This window comes from Giraffa tippelskirchi, chromosome 1, assembly GCF_054371585.1.
Source record: "Giraffa tippelskirchi isolate mGirTip1 chromosome 1, T2T-mGirTip1v1.2.pri, whole genome shotgun sequence".
Classification (NCBI taxonomy): Eukaryota; Metazoa; Chordata; class Mammalia; order Artiodactyla; family Giraffidae; genus Giraffa; species Giraffa tippelskirchi.
Window position 1 is genome coordinate 170,683,602 of NC_137275.1, and position 27,104 is coordinate 170,710,705.

A 27,104-nucleotide genomic window follows, 5' to 3' on the forward strand; every position below is an offset into this window, starting at 1 on the left:
CAACCTGGATATTCATTGGAAGGACTGATGCTGAAGCTCCAATACTTTGGCCACCTGATGTGAAGAACTGACTCATTGGAAAAGACCCTGATGCTGGGAAAGACTGAAGGCGGGAGGAGAAGGGAATGACAGAGGATGAGATGGTTGGATGGCATCACTGACTCAATGGACATGAGTTTGAGTGAGCTCCAGGAGTTGGTGATGGACAAGGAAGCCTGTTTTTAAAAGTCGTGGGTAAAGAAAGAGTTGAGGAATGAAGTCTGTTTTACTCACTTATGCAGTCTCAGTTACCAACACTAGGTAGAAAGGCCATTCATTTATTTATAGGAATGAAAATCATTGCATATGAATGCCTTTGGAGCTAAGGGCAGAAGCTAGAACAAGGTCCTGCAGCCATGCTTAACTGTAAAGAAGGCTTGAAAACAAGTATTTGGTATAAGGATATGAGATTACCATGATGAGTTTAGCACAATTGTGACTAATCTTCTAGGGCTTTGCCACCAGAATGAAAGCTTTCCACCATCCAGAAAGAGAAGGGTAGGACAGAGCAGCTGTTGCTGCTGCTGCTAAGTCACTTCAGTCGTGTCCGACTCTGTGCGACCCCATAGACGGCAGCCCACCAGGCTCCCCCATCCCTGGGATTCTCCAGGCAAGAACACTGGAGTGGGTTGCCATTTCCTTCTCCAAGTAGCTGTTAGGTAGCCTGATAAGAAGGCCTTTCTAACAAAAGTGTTCATTGATAAGAACTGATCCTAGCCAGCAAGGGAAATTATATAAGCCTTGCTAAAATATTGAGTGAAAAAGAAATATGTTTGTACAACAGAGAATTATAACTAATACTAGAGCAGAACCAGATTGAGGTCAGGAGCATTATCATCCCTCTGACTAAGTTATTGTTATCCAGGAAGGCTCTTTGTTGTTCTGGAGTGTGATTCTGGACCTGATAAGCTGATCCTTGAACAATCTGGGTTTGAATTGCCTGGGCTCACTTACAAGCAGATATTTTTCAACAGTAAATACATAGTACTGCTATGTTTGGTTGAAACCCCAGCTGCAGAGGAACCACAGATCTGGAGGCCCAACTATTAATTATACCCAGATTAAACCCTAATGTTGTTTAAGGGTTAACTATCAATTCTGCCGTTATCCTTTAGGCTTTTAGTTTTAAATGATAGAAAAGTCAACCCAAACTGGCCTAAATACAAAAGGAATTTATCGGCTCATTTAATCAAAAAGGTCTAGGGCTAGGGGTGAAATCAGGTACTCCTGGAAATGGGCCTCAGACAATGGCTTCAGGTACAGGTTGCTCTCCGTCTCTTGCCTGTCTTTTGCTATATTGGCTCCATCCTCCGTGGAAGTCTCACACTGAGAGGATGAGGGCCTGCAATATCAGACTTGTCAGTCCACTTCCAGTAGGAAAAAGGCCCTACCTCTGATCACATCTCAGGAAAACTGTGCTATCTCATTGGCTCGGAAAAGGCATTTGCTAGTTTCCAGGTATAAATACTCTACCTGTGGCCAATTTCAAGCTTCAAATGTGATGTCAATTAATGTGCAGTTGGAAGAAATATAAAGAGGGGAAGCATTATATAGCATTTCTATCACGCAGATGCATCAGATGCAATAACCTCAAGAACACAGCTAATAGTGGAATGTAAAATAATTAGGAAGATATCAGGTTTGCTTATTTGTTACCCGAGTTTTTAATGTAGCTTTAGTAGAAAGTCTTATGACTTAATTTTTGTTTAGTAATAGCTGTGTCTGAGTGTCTACTAACTGATTCACAAGACTCCTGACAAATTAACAACTGGGCTTCTAATCTGGGGCAAGACAGCTTCAGCATTCCACTCTTCCACTCTTTTTTGGGTAGAATCTTTTCTATGATTTTTTTTTCTTTTTCTTAATAATAAATATCTCATCAAGAATTTTCTGTCTTTTTTTCCCACAAGTTCCCTCACTAATACTCTCAGAAGACAAAAAAAATAGTAATAATAGTGATAGTATAACTGTTATTATTATGCTCATTTCCACCAGCAATCAAAGAAAAGCAAATTTAATCAATAATGTCACAGCAAAAACTGTTTTAATTATAGCATATAATTCTGAAGTTCTGTCCACTGCCAGTGATAGTGACATGGACAATTTCATGTATAACTTGGTATAGGGTATACCAATATATCATTTTTTTATTCCTGCATCACAAACTCCCACAAATCTAGCATCTTAAGATAACATTCAGGACTTTCCTGGTGGTCCAGTGATTAAGAATACACTTGCAGTGATTAAAAGTGCACAGGACATGGGTTCAATTCCCGGTCCAGGAGGATCCCGTCTGCTATGGAGCAACTAAACCCATGCGCCCTAGAGCCCGTTTTTTGTAATAAGGGAAGCCTTTACAATGAGAAGCCCATGCACTGCAACTAGAGAACAGCCCCCACTGGCTGCAGCTGAAAAAAAAAAAAAAAAAAAACCTGTGTGCAGCAGCGAAGACCCAGCATAGCCAAAAATAAATAATTTTTTAAATTAGCATCTATTTATTATCTTATAATTTTATAAGTCAGAAGTCCAGGTGGGCTTGACTGGGTTCTCTGCCTGAGTCTAACAAGGTCAAAAATCAAGGTGTCAGCCAGGCTGGCTCTTACCTGGAGGCTCTGGAAAAAAACTGTTTTCCCAGGTACTCAGATTGCTGACAGAATCCAGTTTCTTGTGGCTGTAGAATTGAGGTTCCTGCTTTCTTTTCTGGCTGTCGGCCAGAGGTCACTCGGCTCCCAGAGGTGACTCTCTGGGCTTATGCCTGCCCTCAGGGTGTGGCCCCTTCAAAGCCAACATCCTCTCAGGCTCTGAATCCGATGATCCCTCTCATTACCAGCTGGAGAAAACTTTGCATTTAAAAGGCTCCTGTGATTCCTCAATTAGGCCCACCTGGAGAACCTCCCTTTGGCTTCAGTAACATAATCACAGGCATGATATCTCATTGTATTCAAGGTCCTGGGGATTAGAGTGAGAAATCTTGAGGCCTTGAGGTGTTATTTTAGGATTCCTCTTACTATAACCAATAAAATTCTTTTACAAATCAATTTAACAAAATATGTTAGTCATTTCAATGTGTGTTCTATTTGAATTCACCAATTCCTTGCTAGGAAATATTATAAACAGAACCAAAGCATTAAAAAAATCATTGTTGTTTATAATGTAAAACTACAGAACTCTAAGTTTACAAATACTATACAAAATACCCTATAATAGTTACACATAATAAGCAAGGTATAAAAATTCATGTATACTACCATTTCGTGTGTATTTCTGAAATTAAAAATCTGTGTGGATTATTCAAGCTGAACTGTAAAAAGCAAAGATAAACATTATCTGTCCCCAAAGAGCTTAATACTGAGGTGGAAAAACAAATACATGTACAAATAACCACAAAATGAGGGAGAATGAAAGCAGTACCATAATTCCAGGGGGAAAAAAACACAACAAAACCATTGGAACACAGAGACTGTTAGATAAAGCAAGTCGATGCATCTACAAACCTTTCTGGGGAGAAATACTGAGGAAACACTCATTCTTCACTGAAGTAATACGTGTTCTGGTTAAAGGGCCATATACATATTCCATAACTGGCCAAGTGCTTGACCTCTAATGAAACCTGTTTCTCCTCACACAACTTACCACTCTCTACAAAGCAACTAGCAGAAGAGTTTCTTATTAGAAATTCTATTTATACCGTGTCTGTCCAAGAGAAGCCATGTTTCTACAATAAAACCCTCCTTTCTCCCCAAGTCTTAAAAACCTCAAAGGTTTTGGCTACAAAGCCCCAGGTGATCTTAGCCATGTGCTGAGAACATTGGAAAAGGAAAGACAACAGGAATTTAGACCCTCTCTCTAGGTCACTTTCACTTTGAATCCATGTAGAAAAACCCTTAGATATAGGATTGGAACATGGCCTGAGAAGAAAGTCAGGAAACCAGACCCATCTGAACTGCGGAGGTGAAAACTCAGGAAAGCCTCCTTTGCCCCAAAAGGCTGAGCTGAGGATGAACACGTAGGCATCACACCGCTCCACTCAGCCGGTCAGCAGTGGGCTGGACTTCAGACATCAGGTTGGAGAGCGAGCTGTGCAAACAGGACAGGCAGAGGCAGGAGATCAGCAAGTCAGACAACTTGGTGGAAGTAAAACCCTCATCTGGGTGCTGCAAGATTGTCAAAAGGTGGTGGTTGGCCTGGGTTCCAGAGTCCCCGGTCTCAGGCCAGCAGCCTTATAAAGATGGCTTTGGAAATATTTTCAGTATCGATCTGTTCCTGAAACAAAAGAACACAGAAACCTAATCAAATTGCAAATCAAGAAGTGACTGGGCAAGGATAGACTTGACAAAGGCCAGACTTGGTGATACTTATCGCTGGGCTTTAAGGGATCAGAAGGGATCCTTGTGACTGGATGCTCCAGGATTATCTAAGAACAATGTCTCTCTCTCTCCCTCCCTCTCTTTTGGCCTGGGATTGAAATTTTTATTCCCCATGATCCCTTTGGCCAAACTCCATGAGTCCTTTACTGCCTTTGCAACATGCTTTGCAGCACAGCTGTATAACATGTGGATAATGTCTCTGTCCTGTTTTTCTGTTGATTTTCAATTTTAAACAGCTGTTTGCTGTTTCCCTGTCAAATCAATTTCATCCGTTGTAGGTGAATTTCTATAGGTCTTAAATAGACCTGCCTGCTAACATTTGCATATGAGCATTAAAGGAGATAAGACTTGTGAAAATCTATAGTAAACCCTAAGGTGATATACCAATGTGGAGAAGGCAACGGCACCCCACTCCAGTACTCTTGCCTGGAAAATCCCATGGACGGAGGAGCCTGGTAGGCTGTAGTCCATGGGGTCGCTACAAGTCGGACACGACTGAGCGACTTCACTTTCACTTTTCACTTTCATGCATTGGAGAAGGAAATGGCAACCCACTCCAGTGTTCTTGCCTAGAGAATCCCAAGGACGGCGGAGCCTGGTGGGCTGCCGTCTATGGGGTGGCACAGAGTCGGGCACGACTGAAGCAATTTAGCAGCAGCAGCAGCAGCTATACCAAAGTTATTTCCCCTGTTCACCTGTAGTCCATCCTAGGCAGGCATGCCACTTATACTGTGGAAACTGGGAGAAATCAAACAATATTCTTGGGGAATTCCCTGGTGGTCCAGTGGTTAGGACTGCTGTTTCCATTTCAGGGTGCCATGGGTTATCCCCCAAGTGCACTTAAAAAAGAAAGAAAGAAACCCAAAAAATAAAACAGAAAAACAATATTCTCAGGCCAACCATCTGGGTGTGGTTTCTCAGAGAAACTACCTGGGTCAGTCAGAGGCAGCTATGTAAGTCGTGGGACCCAGAATAAAAATTGAGAATTTCAAGATGGCAGCAGCAGAGCATTGAAACTAAGCCTGGGGCCCTTGCAAGCATCAGGCCCTGTTCATCTGCTCAGGTAGTACAGCCATGAAGCTAAACATGACTTCAGTATATTCAGAGCAATGTGAGGTTTGCAAAATGCATCCACTAATGCAAATGGGTCCAAGTATTTAGATACCAAAGGTGGTACTTTGGGGAAAGGGGATGAGAAGGTCTTTAAGATCTACAAAACATGTAGCTATAAAGACAACATTAAGGAAGAGTTCAAGATATTGGAAGAGGAAGGATTTCTTTTCAGGATAAAAAGCTAAATCTAAAGACAACTGATTGTCCAGTCAGGATAACTTCATTTCCACCTTAGCTCTATGAGATGCTGATTGAGTCTTTGGAGATGATGTCAGGGGCTGTGCTTTGTGTATTGTGAGCTTGTAAACTGCAAAACAAAGTGTAAACTTTTACCATTGCCATTTTTAAGGGTAGTTCTCGGTCCTTTTAGAAAAAACAGACACACATTCTGAGTTGGTCCCCACCTAGATGCAGCTGTATACTCCTTCCAAGGCAACAGATAGAGAGGGTTTTGCATGTGTGCTAAGTTGCTTCAGTCGTGTCTGACTCTGCGACCCCATGAACTAGCCCGCCAGGCTCCTCTGTCCCTGGGGATTCTTCAGGCAAGAATATTGGAGTGGGTTTCCATGCCCTGCTTCAGGGGATCTTCCCAACCCAGGGATTGAACCTGTGCCTCTAATGTCTCCTGCATTGGCAGGTGGGTTCTTTACCACTAGCGTCACCTAGGAAGCCCCAGGAAGAACTTAATAGTCTCCCAAATCAGCCTCTCCCTCCGTCTGTCTCTCTCTTTTTTTCTAGTTTCCACTGCCTCTGGGCTAAAAAGAAAAGCAAACCACCCTATCAGTTTGTTAATTTTATGTGTAACCTGCGTGGACGTCTTTGCCCTGCTCAAAAGGGCAGTTAGGGCGGGAAGAAGGGCTGGACATAGTTACCCAGCCTGACCTTCCTTGGGTTGTGACATCAGAGCTCTGTTTACCTGGTTGAAGGGCTGGGAATGTTGGAATGGAGGTAGGAGACTGCACGGATGATTCAGGAGGCTACAACAGCTCTTATTTTTCTGCTGACTTGTCAGCTGTTCTGAGCGGCAAAGAGAGATGAAATTTGTAAATTTCTTCTCTGTCATGTAGCTTCATCTGTTCCCTTTCTCATTTCTTTTCTGAAAACCTTTTTTCAATAAACACAATGAAATAGACAACAGACGATGTCTAGGAGAGCAAACTCATATTTCCTCAAGGGTAGGTTTTTGGCATCTGCAGAAAAGTCTCCAGTGCTGCTGTTGTTTGCTCCACATCTTGAAAGTACTGGAAAAAATAAAGGGATGTGATACTCCCTTATTTACTGCATTTGGGTGAGATAGAAAGTTCACGATTCCTATCATAGAATATGTTCAACATATGGGCTTCCCAGGAGGCGCTAGTGGTAAAGAACCCACCTGCCAATGCAGGAGTTGTAAAAGACATGGGTTCGATCCCTGGGTGGGGAAGATCCTCTGGAGGAGGGCATGGCAACCCACTCCAGTATTCATGTCTGGAGAATCCCACAGACAGAGGAGCCTGATGGGGCTGCGGTCCGTAGGGTGACAAATAGTCGGACATGACTGAGGTGACTTAGTGCACACACACACGTATATCTACTGTGGACCAAAAATATACCAGGCACCACATGGGGCTGATAGAGTTCAAGTCAAATAAAATGCAATTTCTTTGGGAAACTGTATGTTCCTCAAAAACTGTCTTATTCTACTTTGTATCTGTAACGCACAACAGAGTGCTAAAATGCAGTAATTGCTCCATAAATATTTGTGGAGGGCTTCTTTGCTCACAGAAGTCATTGTCTTTAGCTGAACAATACTAGACTCTCTGCATATAATCTAGGAAAGAGTTTGCAGTGTCCTTAAAGTTACAATGTTATCTTTGGCCAGAGGAGGGAATAACCACTTTACAATAATTAGCATTTATCAAGTAAACACTTTTTCAGGTACTTTGAGAACCACTACTCATGGATCAACTTGTTTAATCCTTTTGTCATAATAACTCAATGAGGTAAGCGCTTTTGTTATCCTTATTTTACGGGTAAGACTCTAAATCAAAAAAAGGTAAAATAACTTGCCCAAGTTTGAATAGAAACTGGCTCCACAGGCCTTGTTTCTAATCTCCAAAACTACAGCTGCCTAATCCTTCCAGAACCAAGCACAAGAAGAGCAAATTAAAACAGGGGCTTTGGGACATCTTTTGACTATGATCCACATTAAAAAGAATTTTTTATACCAATACCTGTATAAAACTGAAGCAAAAGTTTCAAGAAAAGATACTTATCCAAATTACATTTTTTTCCATCATATTCTAATGTTTTTTTGAAGCTTACTACCATCAATTAATTTGATTTCACAATGCATAGCTTAAAAAACCCTGGGTGAGGGAAAAGAATTCAAGATTACCTGGCTGACTATGAGCTTGCTATACTTAAAATGGATTCTCTGAAATTTCTCTATTGGGCCAAATATACTGCAATGTTTGTCGTGCATCCAAGCCCCTTTTAGGTCCCTTGGAGCCTGAGCCTGAGGAAGGAAGGAAATCCTTCCTCTGCTCATCTTCTGTGTTACATCACTGCTCCAGGCTGCCATCTTGCGTAGAGTCTCGTTTAGATTTGGCTCCAGCCGACAAAGGTCCATATTGTCAGGGCTATGGTTTTTCCAGTAGTCATGGACAGATGTGAGAGTTGGACCATAAAGAAGGCTGAGTTATGAAGAACTGATGCTTTTGAATTGTGGTGCTGGAGAAGATTCTTGAGAGTCTGTTGGACAGCAAGGAGATCAAACCAGTCAATCCTAAAGGAAATCAACCCTGAATATTCACTGGAAGGACTGATGCTGAAGTGAAGCTCCAATACTTTGGCTGCCTGAGGTGAAGAGGAGCCAACTCATTGGAAAAGACCCTGATACTGGGAAAGACTGAGGGCAGGAGGAGAAAGGAGCAACAGAGGATGAGATGGTTGGATGGCACCACCGACTCAATGGACATGAGCTTGAGCAAGCTGCGGCAGACAGTGAAGTACAGGGAAGCCTGGTGTGCTGCAGTCCATGGGATCGCAAAGAGTCGGACATGACTGAGAGACTGAACACAACAACCAGCCATATCTGCATTTCTGGTCCATGGGAAGCAGGCACCTTTGCCCCTTACACTCTCCCCTCCATTGAGGATGAAAGTGCCCCCTTATCTCTGCCCTGTTGGCTAAGGCCAATCCAGCTACAGCTTCTCATGCAATTTTTATTGTCCCATTTCCCAACTGAAGGCCCACAAGCTCTCCGTTGGATACACTTGAAGGGACTACAGACAGAGTACACTGCTATTTATCTCCAAAGGAATGTTCCTTCTTCCCCTTTTCAACTCCACTCCCCCATAAGTAGAAGATAGGTGGTGGGCAGAAAAGTTTCACATTCTTTTAGCATGGCCTAGATTTCCTAGGATTTAGTATTGAAATATGGGGGATTTAGCATCATCTATTACAGAGATTTTCTCCTTGGCAAGCTCTTCCAAAAGCAGGATGAAAAGAAAGGCTTCATATTCACATCATTTTACAGATGGATGGGCTATGGGTAAGTGGAGGGAAAGGAAGAGAATGATCAGAGGCTTGGCGTCCAGGATAAGCAGAGTCTGGGGATTACTAGGGAACATGAGCTTGCCGTGGAGGGTCCATATGTGATGGAATGAAGACTTATGTGTTTGTGAACTTTCTGCCTTTTTACTACCTCAACTAAAAGGTTGATCTTAGCATTGCTAGCTCTATCCTGTGTCTAAAACACTCCAGCTAGTAGAGGAAAGAGCCAAGCAAAGGCTAAGCTGCCGTGTCATGCAAAAACTGCAAACTCACAGGGAGCTCAGCTCAGTGCTCTGTGACGACTTAGAGGAGTGGGGTGGGAGTGGAGGTAGGAGGGAGGCTTAAGAGGGAGGGGATAGATGTATACATATAGCTGATTCAGGGGCTTCCCCGATAGCTCAGCAGTAAAGAATCTGCCTGCAATGCAGTAGACCCAGGAGATGCGGGTTGGACCCCTGGGTTGGGAAGATACCATGGAGGAGGAAATGGCAACCCACTCCAGGATTATTGCCTGAAAAACCCCATGGACAAAGGAGCTTTGTGGGCTCCAAACAGTCACAAAGAGTCAGATACAACTGAATGACTAAGTATGAGCATGATAGCTGATTCATGATGCAGTACTGCAGAAACTGACATAACATTGTAAGGCAATTATACTCCAATTTAAAAAACAACTTTTTTAAAGTAAAGCTGCTAACTGATGGGCCTGGGGATTGTCCTCACCTACCACTCCACCATCCATAGCTCCCAGACTCCCATATACTCAACTCCTCCAGGACTGGGAGGCTAAGCCTGAGTCTACTAAGACTTACTCCCACATGTAATGGGTGAAGACCTGGGTTCCACATTCAGCTCTGAAATTTTCTGCCAACACAGTTCAAGTGAGTGTGAGTTTACTTTTGACTTTGTTTCTTCATCTGAAGTGTAGTTACAATAACACCTAGCAGGATGCCTCAGACTTCTTGTGAGGAACAATGAAGTGATGTGAGTAAAGATACATTGAAGCTCCTGGTGGTACAATCACTACAGTTTACCACCAGGCAATAGATAAGATGGAGAAAAGGTAATCACTCCCATCTTGAATCTCTATAGTGGATCATGGGGACCTTACTCTTCTTTTGAATGTTCAGTGTGTGCTTAGTTATCTATGCTTGACTTGTAAAAGTATATTCTTACAAAGAACATGATCTCCTTCATATTCTTACAAAGAACACGATCTCCTTCGTGTAGTTAAACTGTTGCAGTGATATTTCACATTAGCCATCCCTTTGAAAGACTGTTTCAAGAGAAATGAAGAAAGTAAACTTTCAAAAGGGGCAGAGGATCCAAGATAACACTTCCTTCTATCTTCTAAAACTTCAAAAAAGTATTCAAACCAAAGCAATAAGAAACAACAGAGAACAGGCCTAGCTGGTTAGACGAAAAGTTGGGGGAAATTCTGTTTTTGAAATATGGTGGAAATCTCAGAATATTAGTATTACATTTTGTCAGGTTCAGGAGATAGATTTGAAAAAAAAAACAAAACAAAACATTTTATTTGACAGAAATACTGTCATGGATGGGAAGCCTTTAATTCATTTGAAATATAAGCAAATCTGTAAGCAAATCAGCTCCCTGGGCAACGGTAGAAAATATTTTGAAGGCTCAGAGAGGCCTAAAAGAGACTCGAGATTAACCTGGAATTCCCATGTGTGACTCCTAGTTAGAAGCAGGTATTTTGTTTACATGGAGCCAAGGCAGAACCCACACCAGGGAATACTCTTGAAGCCCCAGAAGGAGCAACTCTTGTAGGATTTATATCCATCTGCTTCCAGAAAAGTGCTTGCAGTGCTGTCTTTTACACATACAAATGAAATTGTTGACATGGAAATCGAGGACGTGAACCCTGAGGGAGGCGGGTGTGAGTAGGTTAATCCATCCAAGCAGAAGTTTAAATATTTCTTAGCAATGGAGGCCTTTAATCAACCGTAGTTTCCACCAGACAGTTGAGAGTGCTGCCTTAAAGTAAGGAGAGTGGGAAGGGGCAGAGGTCCCCTGGCTTGCCCATTACCCAGGGCACTTCCACTCAGCTCTGCAGCTCTTTGGAGGACATTTTGAAAATTAGGGTTCTAGGCAATTATAGGTACTGTGATTGAACACTAGCCCTGAGCTAGCTGCCTGCAAATCAAGATAAAAAGGGAGATACTGTGGATCACCTTTTCTTCCTTTAATAAAACAAAAGTTTTCATCAGTCTCTCTGAAACATTCTAATTTAATATAAAGAATGCTGTTCAGAGTGGCTGAAGGACAGGATGGATGGCATATACTAAGATCATTTCCTTCAGAATTAGATAATAGTAGTGGATATTTGTCTTTTTTTTTCTTTTTTTAATGCCCAGTATCAGAAGCTTCCCAGGTGGCGCTGGTGGTAAAGAACCTGCCTGCCAAAGCAGGAGATGCAGGTTCAATCCCTGGGTCAGGAAGATCCCTGGAGAAGGACAAGGCAACCCACTCCAGTATTCTTGCCTGGAGAATCCCATGGACAGAGGAGTCTGACAGGCTACAGTTCATGGGGTTTCAAAGAGTTGGACATGACTAAGCACACACATGCACAGTATCAGAACCCCTTCTGATAAATATATATATATATATATGATAAATATATTAGGAAATTTATTTCCCACTGTGTGAGCCTTGCTAGAAAAGTTCCTCTCAGAGAAGCTGAAATAGCCAGTACTCAGTTTTCCAGCCCCTTTTGCAGCTAACACATGGGCATGTGGCCGAAGCTCGGCCTATCTGATCCTAATCATATAAACATTGGTTTCTAGGGCAACAGGGCCAGGCAGCAGTGTGGAGGGCATGGATCTGCTGGCGTTTGATGCGAAGTTGTGACCTCCCTACTTAGCAGCAGTGGCACTGCCCTCAGTGAACTGGCTCTTTGTGGTCATTCTGGCTCCACTTTGAGGTCCCCTTTGCTCAGAGGCCCCCTTTTCCCACCCAGTTTCCAGCTTTCCCATCTATTCCCTGAGCTACCCATCATCCTTCCAGTCAATTCCTTTCTAGCCTAAATCAGCCAGAATCCATTTGCTACTTACAAACAGATTCCTAGCTGAGACAGTAACTATGAGGCTGTCTGCTATGGGAAATAAAAAAGATGAAACGGTGATGTGCTTAGTTGCTCAGTTGTGTCCAACTCTTTGTGACCCCCATGGACTGTGGCCTCCCAGCCTCCTCTGTCCATGGGGATTCTCCAGGCAAGAACACAGGAGTGGATTGCCGTGCAGGGGATCTTCTCAACCCAGGTCTCTCGCAATACAGGAGGAAATCTTTACCGTCTGAGCCACCAGGGCCTGTTCAAACTCAACCTCTACTATCCCAGAGTAAAGAGTCTGTGGCCAAAATGCAGAGAGACACAAAAGAGTTTAATTAGGTTTGCATAACCAAAAAACGTAGGTTTTAGAAATTTAAAGGTAAGTTTAGTTTTCTGGGACTTGCCTGATGGTCCAGTGGTTAAGATCCCACACTTCCACTGCAAGTTCCACTAGTCGGGGAACCAAGATCCTGCAAGCCAGGTGGCCAAAAAAATTTTGGGGTCCTTTTGACCTCTGTATCTGCCTTTTGACCATGCTTGCTGAGTTTACAACCTAACCTCTTCCTAAGATGAGACTCCACTCTGCACAGCAATGGTAAGCACACAAGACTCTTAAATGTACAGGGACTAGCAACAACCCCTTTCCTGCACACCCCTCGGCAGCTATGCCCTCCGCATTGTCCTGAGTAACCCAGGTAACTAGTACTGGTTTAGAGCATTAACCTTAATAACTTCTATTAAGACTAATACCCTAGGGGTCATTTCATGTGTGCATGTGTGCTTGCTTAGTCGTTCAGTCATCTCTGACTCCTTGCAACCCCCTAGACTGTAGCCCGCCAGGTTCCTCTGGCCCTGGGATTCTCCAAGCATCAGTACTGGAGTGGGTAGCCATTCCCTTCTCCAGGGCATCTTCCTGACCCAGGGATCGAACACTGGCCTCCTGCATTGCAGGTGGATTCTTTACAGTCTGAGCCACCAGGGAAGCTCTGGGGGCTTTCATATCTAGTTCCAAAGAGAAATATTACAAATACTTTACAGATGATGCCTTTGTATCTTCTCTGCTCTCAATTCAACTGCTCACACCTGTTTCCATTAGAGATAGAAGAGGAGAAGGGGGAAAACAGAGGAGGGAGAGGAGGAGAGCCTGAACAGGAGGTAAAGGAAGAAGGGGAGAGGGGAGGGAAGAGTTCATCTACTTTGTTTCACATCAGGGTTTCTGGCTTAGTTTGTTCAGGCTACTGTGCAAAATATCATAGACTGGATGACCCAGGGACAACAGAAATTTATTTCTCACAGTTCTGAAGTCTGACATCATAGAGCCAGTATGGTCCAGTCCTCTTGTGAGACCCTCTTCCAGTTTGCAGACTGTCCACTTCTCATTATATTCTCACATAGTGGAAAGACAGTGAGAGAGCTCACTGGGGTCTTTTTTTTTCTTTTTTGGGGGGCTGCAATGGGTCTTCCTTATTGCATGTGGGCTTTCTCTAGTTGTGATGAATAGGGGCTACTTTGTAGTTGCAGTGTGCAGGCTTCTCTTTGCAGTGGCTTCTCTTGTTGCAGAGCATGGACCGGCTCAAATGCACAAGCTCAGTAGCTGTGGTGCATGCATGGGCTTAGTTGCCCTGAAGCAATGTGAAATCTTCCCAGACCAGGGATTTACGTTAATCTGTTGTTTTTATTTGCCAGTATAATTTAACTACAGTGATCTGCAAAATTTTTGATCTAGAAAATAACATTTTGCCTCACAATCCAACAAACATACACACATATATAATATATATACATATATAAAAGTGAAACAAAAGTTTTCCCAGAAACAGCTATCCTGAACATTAATTTTTTGAGGCCCCTCCCTGTTTTTTAAGCAGTTTTAGGTTTACAACAAAATTGACAGGAAGGAACAGAAATTCCCCATATACTCCCTCCCCTCACATGTGTAGCCATTATCAACAGAGTGGTACTTTTTTTTTTAAACCAAGGATGAACTGCATTAACACATCAAAGCTTAGGTCATTGATCTTTCTTTTCTTTGTATTTAAAGCTGTAATATTTTGATAGCATGTTACATCCTATAAACTTTTGTACGTTGCATACCATCATTCAACATAGCTCTCCATTGTGATATTTTTTAAATACTGGTTTTTCTCCATTATGTTGTGATGTGTTCATTCACCAATTCTTAGAAATGTTGAGATGTTTTATATATCTTGTACAATAGCTGCAGCTGAGGTCATCACCTGACAATTTTGATAATACAATCATTTCCCAAGACCCTTCAAGTTTCTGCACAGACTGAACAGGTATGAACCTCTTGCCTGCACTGGGTTTTTCCACTGTGGCATGCAGGCTTCTCTAGTTGCAGTATGCACACTCGGTAGTTGTGGCACTTGGGCTTAGTTGCAGTATGTGGGATCTTTGTTCACTGACCAGGGATCAAACCAGGGCCCCCTGCATTGGTACCGCAAGGTCTTATTCACTGGACCACCAGGAAGTCCCTGGAAGATAGGAGACTTTACCTTGAATCTTTCTGTATTTTTTATGATGGCACTTGGCAATTTCCCAAGATGTAGTAGATTTGGTTTACTATTCCAACTTCTACTTGGCCCTCGTTATGGTCAGGGAACCAAAATGGGGATTCGTTCAGTTAGGTATGTATGTCAGGTATGTATGTCTATCCCAAATACATACTCAGGAACAGGGGAGGTAAGCAGAGTGTAGGTCCCAGGGCTGAGTTACCTGTGACACAAGCTTGGGCTCAACCTCCATGTATGACTTGACCCAAAAGGAAGCCAACTTCAAAGAAATGTTAAGTCCCAGCCACATCACAAAGAGCATGAGAGGTGAATTTGGAGTGCACATACAATGTATGAGAGCAGTCAGATTCAGATCTCATAGCTCAGTGTCTATGCTGTACTTAATCTGTCTGCTGAGCTTTAAATTTCAATTATTTTTTCATCAGTATAAATTCTATTTTGACAATTCTTAAATCTGCCTGGTTTTTATAGAACTTTGTTATTTCCCCATTTGTGACACTCTTCTTTAACAATGATTTCAAGTTCAGTATCTGATAATCTCTGTATCCATCATCTTTGTAGAGCTTATTTTGTAACTTTGTTTTTGCAAACTCTTGCTTATGATGGCATCTCTTTCTACAAGGTAGATTTATTTCCTAGTTCAGCCCCTGAAGGTCAGATTGGTTCTCCTCTATCAGCCCCCGTTTTCCAGGTAAGAGGAGAACAGGAAAAGGCTAGCACTTTCACCAGGGAAAGCGGAGCTGTCCTCATAAATTCCAAGGAGACTACTGCTTACATCTCCCTGATCAGAACCATGTTAACAGCCCTAATTGCAAGCCTTTAAGCCTCCATAATTGACAGCACTGGTGATGAAGTGTTGAAAGAGCATCTGTGAATTTCTGTATATAGTAGAGATAGGCAAGAGTCCCAATTACTGCTGAGGGGTTGGTGGCAAGTCATGAGGGTTACAGAACCGTTTTGAAGCAGGAGATAGGGAAAGATACGCAGACCTACTTGAGTGTGTGTGTGCTCAGTCGTGTCCGACTTTCCAACCCCATAGACGGTAGCCCACCAGGCTCCCCTGTCCACGGGATTTTCTAGGCAAGAACACTGGAGTGGGTTGCCATTTCCTCTTCCAAGGGATCTTCCCAACCCAGGATCAAACTCATGTCTCCTGCACTGAAGGTAGATTTTTTACCTCTGAGCCATCAGGGAAGCATCCAGACCTACTTACAGGGCCCCTTAAAGGCAAGGCCTCTGGTTGTAGAACCACTGCTACTTGCCAGGTTCTCCCTGTAACTGTTGCCCGTAACTCACTATTCAGGGCCTCTAACAACCTTACAGTAACCATCAACCAACAAATCAGGAATTCACACAAACAAAGCAAAAGATTCAAACGGACACAGAGAAAAAGAAGAAACATCACTTGGTCAAGATTTATTTCAAGGCCTGAAAACACTGACTAATCGAAAAAGGCCCTACTGCAATTTCTTATAATGTATAAATACTTAATATAAAACTTAAAAAAATGTAGACACTATTAACTAACTTCTAAACCACACATTATATGATTTTCAAAAGCAAGTTATTTAACAAGACGTAAGGTAACAATATCAATTTTCACACTTAATGAAGACATAACCAGCAGCAAGCTATTCAAACACAAATGTTTTTACACTTTCCATGTTGTTTTTAACTGTGTTTCAGAGAGCCACTGATAATCAAGGCTTCTTTCAAGTATAGGATTTCTAACATTAAATTACATCTCCTAAGTATTTCTATAAAGAAATGGAAAAGACACAGACTACATTGTTTGCCATAAATTCATACATCAAAATTAAAAACAATCCAACTGCTTTTACCCATGCTTCCCCCCTTCTCCAACATTAGCTTTAGATGTTTTGCTAAATATTATATAAACAGCTTTGTTCCAATCAGTTCTCTCATTTATGCAGATTAGAAGAAATTGATTTTATAATGAGTTATCTTTAAAATTACCATTTAGATACTTCTGCCTCCAATCCCCTCCCCAAATCTGATGTTAAAGTGGACAATATTACAATGTGCTACAAAAACCAAAACAATCTGTAGTCTCAATTTCCTAAATATCCCAAATACCTGTTTTTGTTCTGCCAATATAAACAGAAGTCGTGAGTGGCTAAGAATCATTTCCCAGTAGTCAGCAGGAGGAAGAAATGCATAGCATGAACGTTATTTAACTGAAACTTGATTACTTATGCCTTCCCCCCAACCATAAACACTCTATAGCCTTAAATTACATTGTGTGCACACAACTACAACAGTTCGTATTTGCTCAGGAACATATAATCACATTAAAAATAAGTAACTTTCTACTTTATAGTTTAGTTGGCTCTTAAATAAGTATTTTTCTCTGGCGGGGGGAAATAAGTATCTTACGTTAGGAAACTGGTATATACAAATGAACTGCTGTGTGTTCATTTAAACTTTGAGAAAACCTAAAGATGAAGTTTTGGGGTGTTTTTTCTTAAATGCAAGAGATATGCAACTTCACCACTGTTCATATAGTGAAGAGGTGGAATGGCAGATACAGATGCAGATGAAACTCTACATTTTGTAAATGAAAAACCGATGTTGACCATTGTTTACAGGAAACAAAGGTTAAAGAAAAATGTTGAAGAATATCTACTCTTAAAAAGAGAGAAGTGCTATACAACACAAAAATGAGACCTAGAGATATGAAAAACACTCATTTTACTGTTTTAAAAGAAAAACAAACAAATAAAAGGCAAGGAGTCTAGACCAATTAGAACTGAGGCAGCTGCAACGAAAAATGGAACACAGTACAATGATTTGAGGCCTTAAAGGAAATGACTAATTAAAATGAAATTTCACCAGTCTTCATGTCTTTAATAATACATAAATGCACAAAATATAAAAAATGTGAAGTCTGGATTTTCCCCTTAGGTTTATAATAAACTGTCAAACCTCTGCTTAATACAGTTACTTTTATAAGCTTTCTGATCAGCAGAGCATGCTATACAACTACATGCGTGCTAGAATTTTACCATGAGAATTACTGTTCTCATCTCAAACTAATGGCCTGCCTGTTACCCATATTTATACATATTTCATTTCCATTATAAGACACTTAAGACCTTTCTAGTGGTATATTTTAATCAACATATTACATAAAAATCTTGATTTTTTTAAAATAAACTTTTTTAGTACTGTGACATGATGGGTTTAATTGAACAGTTGGGACATAATACGGTGACTACATTGCATTGTTTAAACTAATTCACAGCTGTAGGAAAATGTTTGTTTTTTTAAATATAACCAAGATAAGACTGCAGAATTATGAGCAGTAAAATATTAGGAAAAAGTGAATGAATAAATAAGATGATTTTTCCATCAGTGGCCATTCATTATCTTGCTTTTAGGAACCTGGAAGAATTTATCTTCTTTGAGTTTCAAATGTTCTGGTAAATCTAGTCGTTTCTTAGCTTCTTCGATATCACCCTGAATTGCTGAAATAAGTGACTCTGCGGAGAGATTATACCAGGTAAAGATAATGAAAAACTGCTGCTGTGCTTTTTACTACTCCTTTGTTCAGCTTCTCCTTAAATCTCAGAAGCTGGCAGTGTCCCTGGCACAGGGTAGATGCCCAGTAATGTTTGTTTCATCCTTTCTTCTAGACTTAAGTAAAAGTCAATGGTACATAAAAGATGTCCCTAATCATCTTGCAATTACTTAGAGAAAGGCATTAGCAAAAAGGTACAAGTCATATACTAAATGAAAGAAACAAACACTATCAATTCTCTTCAGTATTTACACTTGTAAAAGAAACTCTACATTAGAATTAAAACTATCACACTACAATAAGATACTCGGCACCAATTAGTTTAAATATTCTGATTTACTGTTTCTTACACTTCAAGTACTGCTAATCACCCATTATTCACAATATTAATTCTTACTTGTTCTTAAAATACAAAAGGAAATATACTTCACTAACTTCATACTGTTGGAGAGAGAAAGTCAGTTTGAATCTAGGCTGCATCACTTACTATGTTACCCCAGGCAAACTACTTAACCTCTCTAACAATTTCCTCACCTGCAAAATAGACTAAATAATACTTCATGTGGTCGTTGTGGGGATAAAGTGAGTTGATTCATGTAAGGCTCTTAAAACAGGGCCTGGCATATTATATGCTCAAATACAATCTGTCCTGCCATGATTATTATTAGGAGAAGCAGTAAAAGGAGCTGCAGCAATATCTAAGAAGATCTAAAAAAGAACTTACCTAAAGAATCAAAGTTCTTTTCTGGTCTGAGGTAGCCAACGATGGCCACTTTGAGGATTTCCCCATAGAAGTCCTCTTTGAAAGTATGCATGATATGAGTTTCCTACAGTTAAAAGATGTTAAAATTGAATATATCTTTATTTTTATGGTGGGATCACTGAAATGAAACAATCAACCTTCCTTAAATTTTTAAAGACAGGTTAAAATATAAGTGCAGTTTTTCCTAAACTCTTCCATTGTTCCTGTTCTTGACCCTGACCTTACAGGTAAACATTATAACTGAGGAAGGTAGATGCTATCCCACAAATCCGGTGTGATTTGCTGTTTTTAGAAAAAGTTAACAAGCAAAAAAATAATTAAGACTCTTATTAAGGTGAAAAAACTGAGCAAATACACCAAAGAGGCAATGAGCAAAGAAACTCTTCCTCAAAAGACACCATTCCGTTAATCAAATTAAAAAATAAAAAAAAAAAGCAACACAACAGACATTTGTCATACGTAGTTCCAACAAAAGAATTGGATCCAGAATATATTGAGAACTTCTTTCAGTCAGTAAGACAGACAATCCCATTTTTTAAAAAAGGAGTAAATAAAGACTTCAACAGGTACATCATGTACATCTGTTATCAGCAAAGAAAAGGAAAAAGAAAAATTCTAAAATGAACCTCCTACCAATGGAAAACTGAGTTTCTCCTAACTACGGAAGGCACTCCTTAACTAGCTCTATAATAACAGTTCTGTTATCTGAGTAGCTAAATAAGAAAAAATTAGTCATGGGATAGCCTCCCCTCCCTTTCATTTCCTCCCTCACTCCACAGAAAAATATTTTGTGTTCTTTCATCAATTCTTTTCTTTATCTACGCCAACACACCCTTAATCCTGAAAAATAAGAGGACCATTGAGCATAACGTTAAGTAGTCCTAGACCACCTCTACTGCTTACACCAGTACTTTTTCAGCTAGCTTTCCAACTGTGACAGATTTCTATAAACCCTTCAAAGAGAATGAAATTTAGATGACCAAAAGATTCAGCCATATCTAGAAGATTAAGCACTTAAGCTGTGTAAATTTGATGGTAAGAACAGGAGAATATGTATACCCTCAAAGGGGGTTAAAAGATGAGAAAAAGCATCATTCTGCAATTTTATCAGAAAGCACCATTCATAGAGTAAGCAGTTCTACCTTAACAGGGTGCATGCCTGCTCAGTAGCTGAAGTCATGTCCGACTCCCTGAGACCCCATGGACTGTAGCCTGCCATTCTCCTCTGTCCAAGGGATTATCCAGGCAAGAATACTGGAGTGGGTTGCCATTTCCTTCTCCAGGGAATCTTCCCAACTCAGGGATTGAACCCGGGTATCCTGCACTGCAGGCAGATTCTTTACCACTGTGCCTCCTGGGAAGCCCTAACAGAGTGAGCAATAATTAAAGGGTAAATGACCTACATTAACTGTGGCAAACTCAACTTTATTTCACTTTTATTTCTAATAAAGATAACTACATGGGCAGTTATAAAATTTAATTATTGTAGTTTTGGTTTGTGATTCCACTTTCTATTTTCTTCATAATTTATAAAATTTATTAATCTATGCTATTGGGTACACAATGATGTAATCTGTGAGTTTTGGTATACTACCAATTTGGTATAAATTCAAAATGGATTTTTATAACTTAAGGATGTTAAATGCAGTCCCCATGGTAACCACAAAGAAAATATCTATAGAAAATAAACAGAATGAAATAAGAAGGAATGAACATGTTACTACAAAAAAAAAATCAACTAAACAAACAAAGCAGTGATCGAAGAACCAATGGACAAAAAAGCTGGAAGGCATATAAGAAAACAAAACAAGTAAAACAGCAGAAGTCCCTCGTTACTAGTAATTACTTTAAATGTAAATGGATTAAACTCTCCAACCAAAAATGAGATTAGCAGAATAGTTAAAAAATACAAAATCCAACTATACCCTCTTTTTAAGAGACTCACTTTAGATCCAAAGACACAAACAGCTTGAAAGTGAAAGGATGGAAAAGTTATTCCATTCAAATAGTAACTAAATATTTCACTTTAAACCCTTCAGATACACTGCCAAAATTCTAGAATCTGGATTACTGTTGTGATCACCACTGATGAGTTCTACCTGCATATTACTCTAAATCATCATCTCATCCTCATTTATGGAGTGAAATACAATTCTTAATTCTTACCATGGATTTCTTAGTATTCTTGTAGTATGGGTTCCATCCTATGCTCACCACCATCTTATGGACATCTCCATTTCCAACACTGGCCCAACCATAATAAATGCCAGTAGATATATCAGCTGGAAGATTATCTACTACTTGTTCAGGAAAGTTAGCTAAACAACAGAAGAAAATATGCTGTTTAGAGTTTCATATTCAATATTTATAAAAGTCACATGCAAGCCTAGTCTAAATCATCACAAAAGATTCCTAGGACTCTGACTAAGACTATTAATACCATCATTTCATACTCTGGCTAGGATTTCTTTCTCTTCTTCATACCAACTGGTTAGGAAAAAAGTACCAGATTATTAGTGTGTAAGGTACCATGTTAGTTATATAAATGTATCAAAAAATGTAAAGTCTCACAGTAGAAGAAGAAAACAAATACATGAACAGCTGGATTTTTAGCCCTGGTCTTTCTTAAACAGGCTCAGAATCTCTTGAAAAGATTCTTATTATTTGAAATACACATGCCTAGGCCCCAAGCTCAAAGACTACATTAACAGTTCTAAAGGCAGCCCAGGAATGTACTTTTAAGGGTGATTAAGCATATCTTCAGGTCCTGACTACGAAAACTAATGTAGAAAGACCAAAATGATACCTGGTTCTCATTCAAGTGCCTGTGTCGTCATTTGGACACAATTTACTAACGTATTTAAAGAAAGAAAACCATATTGCTGGCTTAAGAATTTAGCCTATCTGGCCCACATTACATTTTCTAAAGGGCAAAACAGGCGCCACGCTAGGCGGCTTGATCACAGCTGGACTGGGAGGCGGGAAAGGGGGATCCCGAAACTCAGCTTCAGCTTTCTGAGGTCACCACCCCACAAGCCGGGTGAACTCTGAGCCACGAGCAAGAACGTGCTCCATCAGCCCGACCAAAGGTCTTCTGCCTCAACAAAGGGGGACCGGGGCGGAGGAAAGTGTCATTTCTGCCAGTAGTCCCACGACCCAGCTTGGAGCTCCCCCGGCTGACGTCCCCGCTCCGCTCCCACGTGACCCAGCCAAGGGTGGGTGGGGGGACTCCGCGCTCCCCGCGCTCACCTGTAGGGATGCCCAACTGCTTGGAGCCGCGGCCGAAGCCCCGCACCACTTGGCCGCGGCAGAAATACGGCAGGTTCCTCATGACGCCGTCCGCTCCAGGTTCGGGCTGCGGCCCCGACCGCGCGTCTGGCGGGGCCGCCGTGGAGGCGGTGCCCGGACTCCCCGGACCAGCCGGGGGACACGTGAGGGAGCTCGGCCGGCCCGCCCAGCGGGCGAGCGGACGCGCGCACAACGGACGAGCGGTGGGGACTACACGCCGCCGCGAGATCCTCACGCCCGCTGACCCAACAAAAGGTGCCAGACGACTCAGAGGATGCGTCTGGGCTCCGGGAAGCCGGCGACCGCGGAAGTAAGTGCGGGCATGGGCGGGGAGCGCGGCGGGGGCGGACCGGCTCGGGAGGCACCCCAGCCCACCGAGTGCCCCGGGCCTGCGCACACTGCCCCGGCTGAGCGCGCCCTTTCGGCTTCCGTAGCCCCGCCCCCAGCCGTAGCCCCGCCCCTAGCTGTAGCTGGGGAGTCGCTGCTTTGCCCCTCCTCAGGTGTATCCCTGGCGTTGGGAACTGAGGCGGAGATGCGTTTTTTTCAGCCTGAGGGCTGTGAAAAGCACTATTCTCGGACACTCCAGAGTGTTTCTTCCCCCTTTTTCCTTTTCATTATGATTTGACGCCAAAGAGAAACTTTCTTTAGCGCCTTGACAACTGCTAGACTGCTCTTCATTCATCAATCAGTTGCTCTTTAAACATTTAATAAACCTCAAAGATTTCAACTCGGAAATCACCTCTTCATTGAGGTTTTCACGACTACCTACCGGAAGTGATCCTCTTCTCTAGACCACTTGTCCACGGTCTGAAGTTATATTAGCATGTAAGCTCCAGGGAGCGTGCCCTGATCTGTAAACCTGCAATCCCAGAGACTAGCGGAAGGTTACAGCGATGCAGTTTTTGATGAGGGATAGGGCTGTCTACCCACTCTCCCTCTTTATCTCCTGGTATCTCTGAGGAAGTTTAAAAGCTTGATACAAGAATTGATCTCTACCGAAATGCAATTCTGGAAATAGTTTCTGGGTTGCTCACAAGACACATCCTCTTGTTCTTGAGATCGAAGTTTTAATTTTTCTGTTCTACTTTTCTCTACAAACGTGTGTGAAATTCTGTCCAAACTTTATAGTCATTTTCATTTTACCTTACATGTATGTAACTGATAGTGCTTACCCAGTGTTCCAATTATCTTCTCCCTATATTGGTACTGAGAAATGGGCTATCGCCCGCCAAATCAGTTAAGTGTGTCACGTCATCAGAGATTATAGCCCTCCAAAGTGAGCTGGTGAGCCCTGAGGGGACTCTGGAAGGAAAGAATACCTGCCACCTAGTAACCATCAGACTGTAGCCAGTACCCACTGGTGAGCGCTGACCAAATGCAGGATGTGAAACTATACCATGTTGGCCCCAGATAGTTGAAGTGTTTATCAAAGGAATGATTTCAGTGAGCCCAGACTCTTGCATAGTCTCATACATAGAAAAGCACTGAATTTATGAACTTGAAATACCTGGTTTTCCTTAATTAACAATAATCTTTTGACCTTTGGAGTAACTGCCCTTTGTTGCAAAATTTCTGTATAACCTTGACTCCCCCACCCCTCGCTTCCACAGAGCAGTTCTCTCAGGGTTACTTGAGATGCTGCCTTCTGGGCTTGAAGTCCTAAAAATTCCCACCAAACAAAACATAACTCAAGTTTTAGGTTGTGAATGTTTTTTAAGTTGACAGTACCAAAGGGGTCTTTGTTGGTATCACTGTTTTATTTACCTAACACTAGCATAGCACCTTTGTTGTTGTTCAGTCACTCAGTTGTGTCTGACTCTTTGTGACTCTGTGGACTGCAGCATGCTAGGCTTCCCTGTCCTTTATCATCTCCCGGAGTTTGCTTAAACTCACGTCCATTGAGTCAGTAATGCCATTCAAACGTCTCGTCCTCTGTTGTCCCCTTCTCCTCTTCCTGCATAGCACCTGGTTCATAGCAAACACTTTGTAAGTATCTGCAGAAGGAATGAATTAATGAGCCCACTGTTCACCAAGCTTGGGTGAACAAGTACAGGGTGCTTGGGGAACAAAGGTGTCTGAGACAAAGACTTGGCCCTCAGAAGACTCAGTTTAGTGGGGGAGACCTATTGGGAAGCCTGATAACATAGCATTCTATGCTGTAAATAGGCCAATGAAGTCCTGATAAAGTGCTTGGAAAGCTGCTAGAGGGAGAAGCCTGCACATAAAAGGCCTTTTGTGCAGTTAATGGTGAAGTGCATAGGAGCTAGAGCTAGATAAGCCAGGGTTTGAATGCAGGCCCTGCCTCATTTAATTGCTGGGTGACTTTGGGCAAAATACTCTGTCTGAGTCTCAGTGTTCTTATCAACTAAATGGGAATATTAATAATTTTGTGGGGTTTAAGTGAGATAATGTATGCACTGCACTTAACAAATTGCCTGACCTAATAGCAACAATGGCAGGAGCATCTTTATCAGTGATATACTAAATAAGAAAAGCCTAGATATACAAGCAACTCATGCAACTCAATACCAGAAAAACAAATAACCCAATCAAAAGTGGGCAGAAGACCTAAGCAGACATTTCTCCAAAGAAGACATACAAATGGCTAATAAACACATGAAAAGATACTCAACATCGCTCATTATCGGAGAAATGCAAGTCAAAGCTACAGTGAAATATAACCTCATGTTGGTCAAAATGGCCATCACCAAAACACCTGCAAACAATAAATGCTGGAGAGGGTATGGAGAAAAGGGAATCCTCCTGCACTGTTGGTGGGAATGTAAATTGATAAATCCACTATGGAAGACAGTACGGAGATTCCTTTAAAAACTAGGAATAAAACTACCATATGCCCCAACAATTCCATTACTGGGCATGTAACCTGAGAAAACCATAATTGAAAAAGACACATGTAGCCCAATGTTCATTGCAGCACTATTTACAATAGCTAGGACCTGGAGGCAACCTAGATGTCCATCAACAGATGAATGGATAAATATGAGTGGTACATATATACAATGGAATATTCAGTTCAGTTCAGTTGCTCAGTCGTGTCTGACTCTTTGTGATCCCATGAACCGCAGCATGCCAGGCCTCCCTGTCCTTCACCAACTCCCGGAGTTTACCCAAACCCATGTCCATTGAGTCAGTGATGCCATCCAACCACCTCATCCTCTGTCGTCCTCTTCTCCTCCTGCCCTCAATCTTTCCCAGCATCAGGGTCTTTTCAAATGAGTCAGCTCTTCGCATCAGGTGGCCAAAGTATTGGAGTTTCAGCTTTAGCATCAGTCCTTCCAATGAATATTCAGGACTAATTTCCTTTAGGATGGGCTGGTTGGATCTCCTTACAGTCCAAGGGACTTTCAAGAGTCTTCTCCAACACCACAGTTCAAAAGCGTCAGTTCTTCGGCGCTCAGCTTTCTTTATAGTCCAACTCTCACTTCCATACATGACCACTGGAAAAACCATAGCCTTAACTAGATGGACCTTTGTTGACAAAGTAATGTCTCTGCTTTTCAATATGCTATCTAGGTTGGTCATAACTTTCTTTCCAAGGAGTAAGTGTCTTTTAATTTCATGGCTGCAATCACCATCTGCAGCGATTTTTGGAGCCCAGAAAAATAAAGTCTGACACTGTTTCCACTGTTTCCCCATCTATTTGCCATGAAGTGATGGGACCAGATGCCATGATCTTAGTTTTCTGAATGTTGAGCTTTAAGCCAACTTTTTCGCTCTCCTCTTTCACCTTCATCAAGAGGCTCTTTAGTTCCTCTTCACTTTCTGCCATAAGAGTTGTGTCATCTGCATATCTGAGGTTACTGATATTTTTACTCAACCATAAAAGAATGCATTTGAGTCAGTTCTAATGAGGTAGGTTAACCTAGAGCCTAGTATACAGAATACAGTAAGTCAGAAAGAGGAAAACAAATATGGTATATTAGCACACATATATGGAATCTAGAAAGATGGTACTGATGAGCCTATCTGCAGGGCAGCAATGGGGACACAGACATAGAGAACAGATTTGTGGACACAGTGGAGGAAGGACAGGGTGGGACAAGTGGAGAGAGTAGAATGGAAATAGATACATTACCGTATGTAAAATAGATAGCCAGTGGGAATTTACTGTATGACTCCGGAAACTCAAACTGGGGCTCTGTGATTATTAGAGTGATAGGATGGGATGGAAGTTGGGAGAGAAGTTCAGGAGGGAGGGGACATGTATATGCCTATGGCTGGTTCATGTTGATGTATGGTAGAAACCAGCACAATGTAGTAAGGCAATTATCCTTCAATTAAAAATAAAAAAATTAAAAAAAAAAGAAAAACCTAGAGATCAGAGCCCGAGAAAGCATATATGATGGGTCCTACTCCTTCAACATTACAGGAAGTGTGACAATTAAATGAAGTAAAATAATTAAATGAGTTGGGATAAATGAGGAGAAGTGGTCTTAAGAATGAAATGCATAATAAGTACTTCAGACAGTATTTCACGTAACCCTCATATCAGCTTTGGAGTAAAAGCATTAACCCCAATTTAAAAAGAGGGAAAGGGAGACTTGGAGAATTTCTAAGATGAGGCATTTGGGCTCCAATTTTTTAAACTGTGTTGACATGTCAATTACTATGCCTAAATATTGTGTTATCAGCACAGGATATGAAAAGCAAAAACCTGACTCTTTTCCACTGCTACTCAATAGCCCTCAATGGCTCCCTGGTACTACAGAATAAAATAGCCTTCCAAGGGTCCTCTTCAATTTACCATCTGGGTTTTATCTCTAAGGATGCCCCTCAAGTACTTTATAGACTAGTCTAGTCAGAGACACACCCCCACCCCACTTCAGTGGCC

General features: G+C 41.6%; 1 protein-coding gene across 2 annotated transcripts; it reads right to left on the bottom strand.

The window, feature by feature from the left end:
* Positions 1 to 2,066: 2,066 nt before the first annotated feature.
* On the bottom strand, positions 2,067 to 22,657 carry RFK (riboflavin kinase). Of its 2 annotated transcripts, XR_014058434.1 has the most exons (5): positions 22,214 to 22,657; positions 21,131 to 21,282; positions 18,926 to 19,028; positions 6,436 to 6,760; positions 2,067 to 4,302 (listed from the first exon to the last, which is right to left on the bottom strand). XR_014058434.1 is itself a non-coding variant. In XM_081505865.1 (4 exons), the coding sequence occupies exons 1-4, from the start codon at positions 22,293 to 22,295 to the stop codon at positions 18,033 to 18,035; spliced, it is 468 nt and encodes a 155-aa protein (XP_081361991.1). In that variant the 5' UTR covers positions 22,296 to 22,657; the 3' UTR covers positions 16,049 to 18,032. The 2 variants fall into 2 exon arrangements, 1 of the variants encoding a protein (XP_081361991.1); XM_081505865.1 differs by lacking the exons at positions 2,067 to 4,302; positions 6,436 to 6,760 and adding an exon at positions 16,049 to 18,163.
* Positions 22,658 to 27,104: the final 4,447 nt, after the last annotated feature.

What these genes read in the sequence shown, in the direction of transcription:
- RFK (XM_081505865.1), bottom strand. Translation starts at nt 22,295, where the DNA reads ATGAGGAACCTGCCGTATTTCTGCCGCGGCCAAGTGGTGCGGGGCTTC. An exon ending in GCAGTTGGGCATCCCTACAG is followed by an intron (nt 21,283 to 22,213) that starts GTGAGCGCGGGG and finishes TCTGTTGTTTAG; the next exon opens with CTAACTTTCCTGAACAAGTA. An exon ending in AAAGAACTTTGATTCTTTAG is followed by an intron (nt 18,164 to 18,925) that starts GTAAGTTCTTTT and finishes ATCTCTCCGCAG; the next exon opens with AGTCACTTATTTCAGCAATT.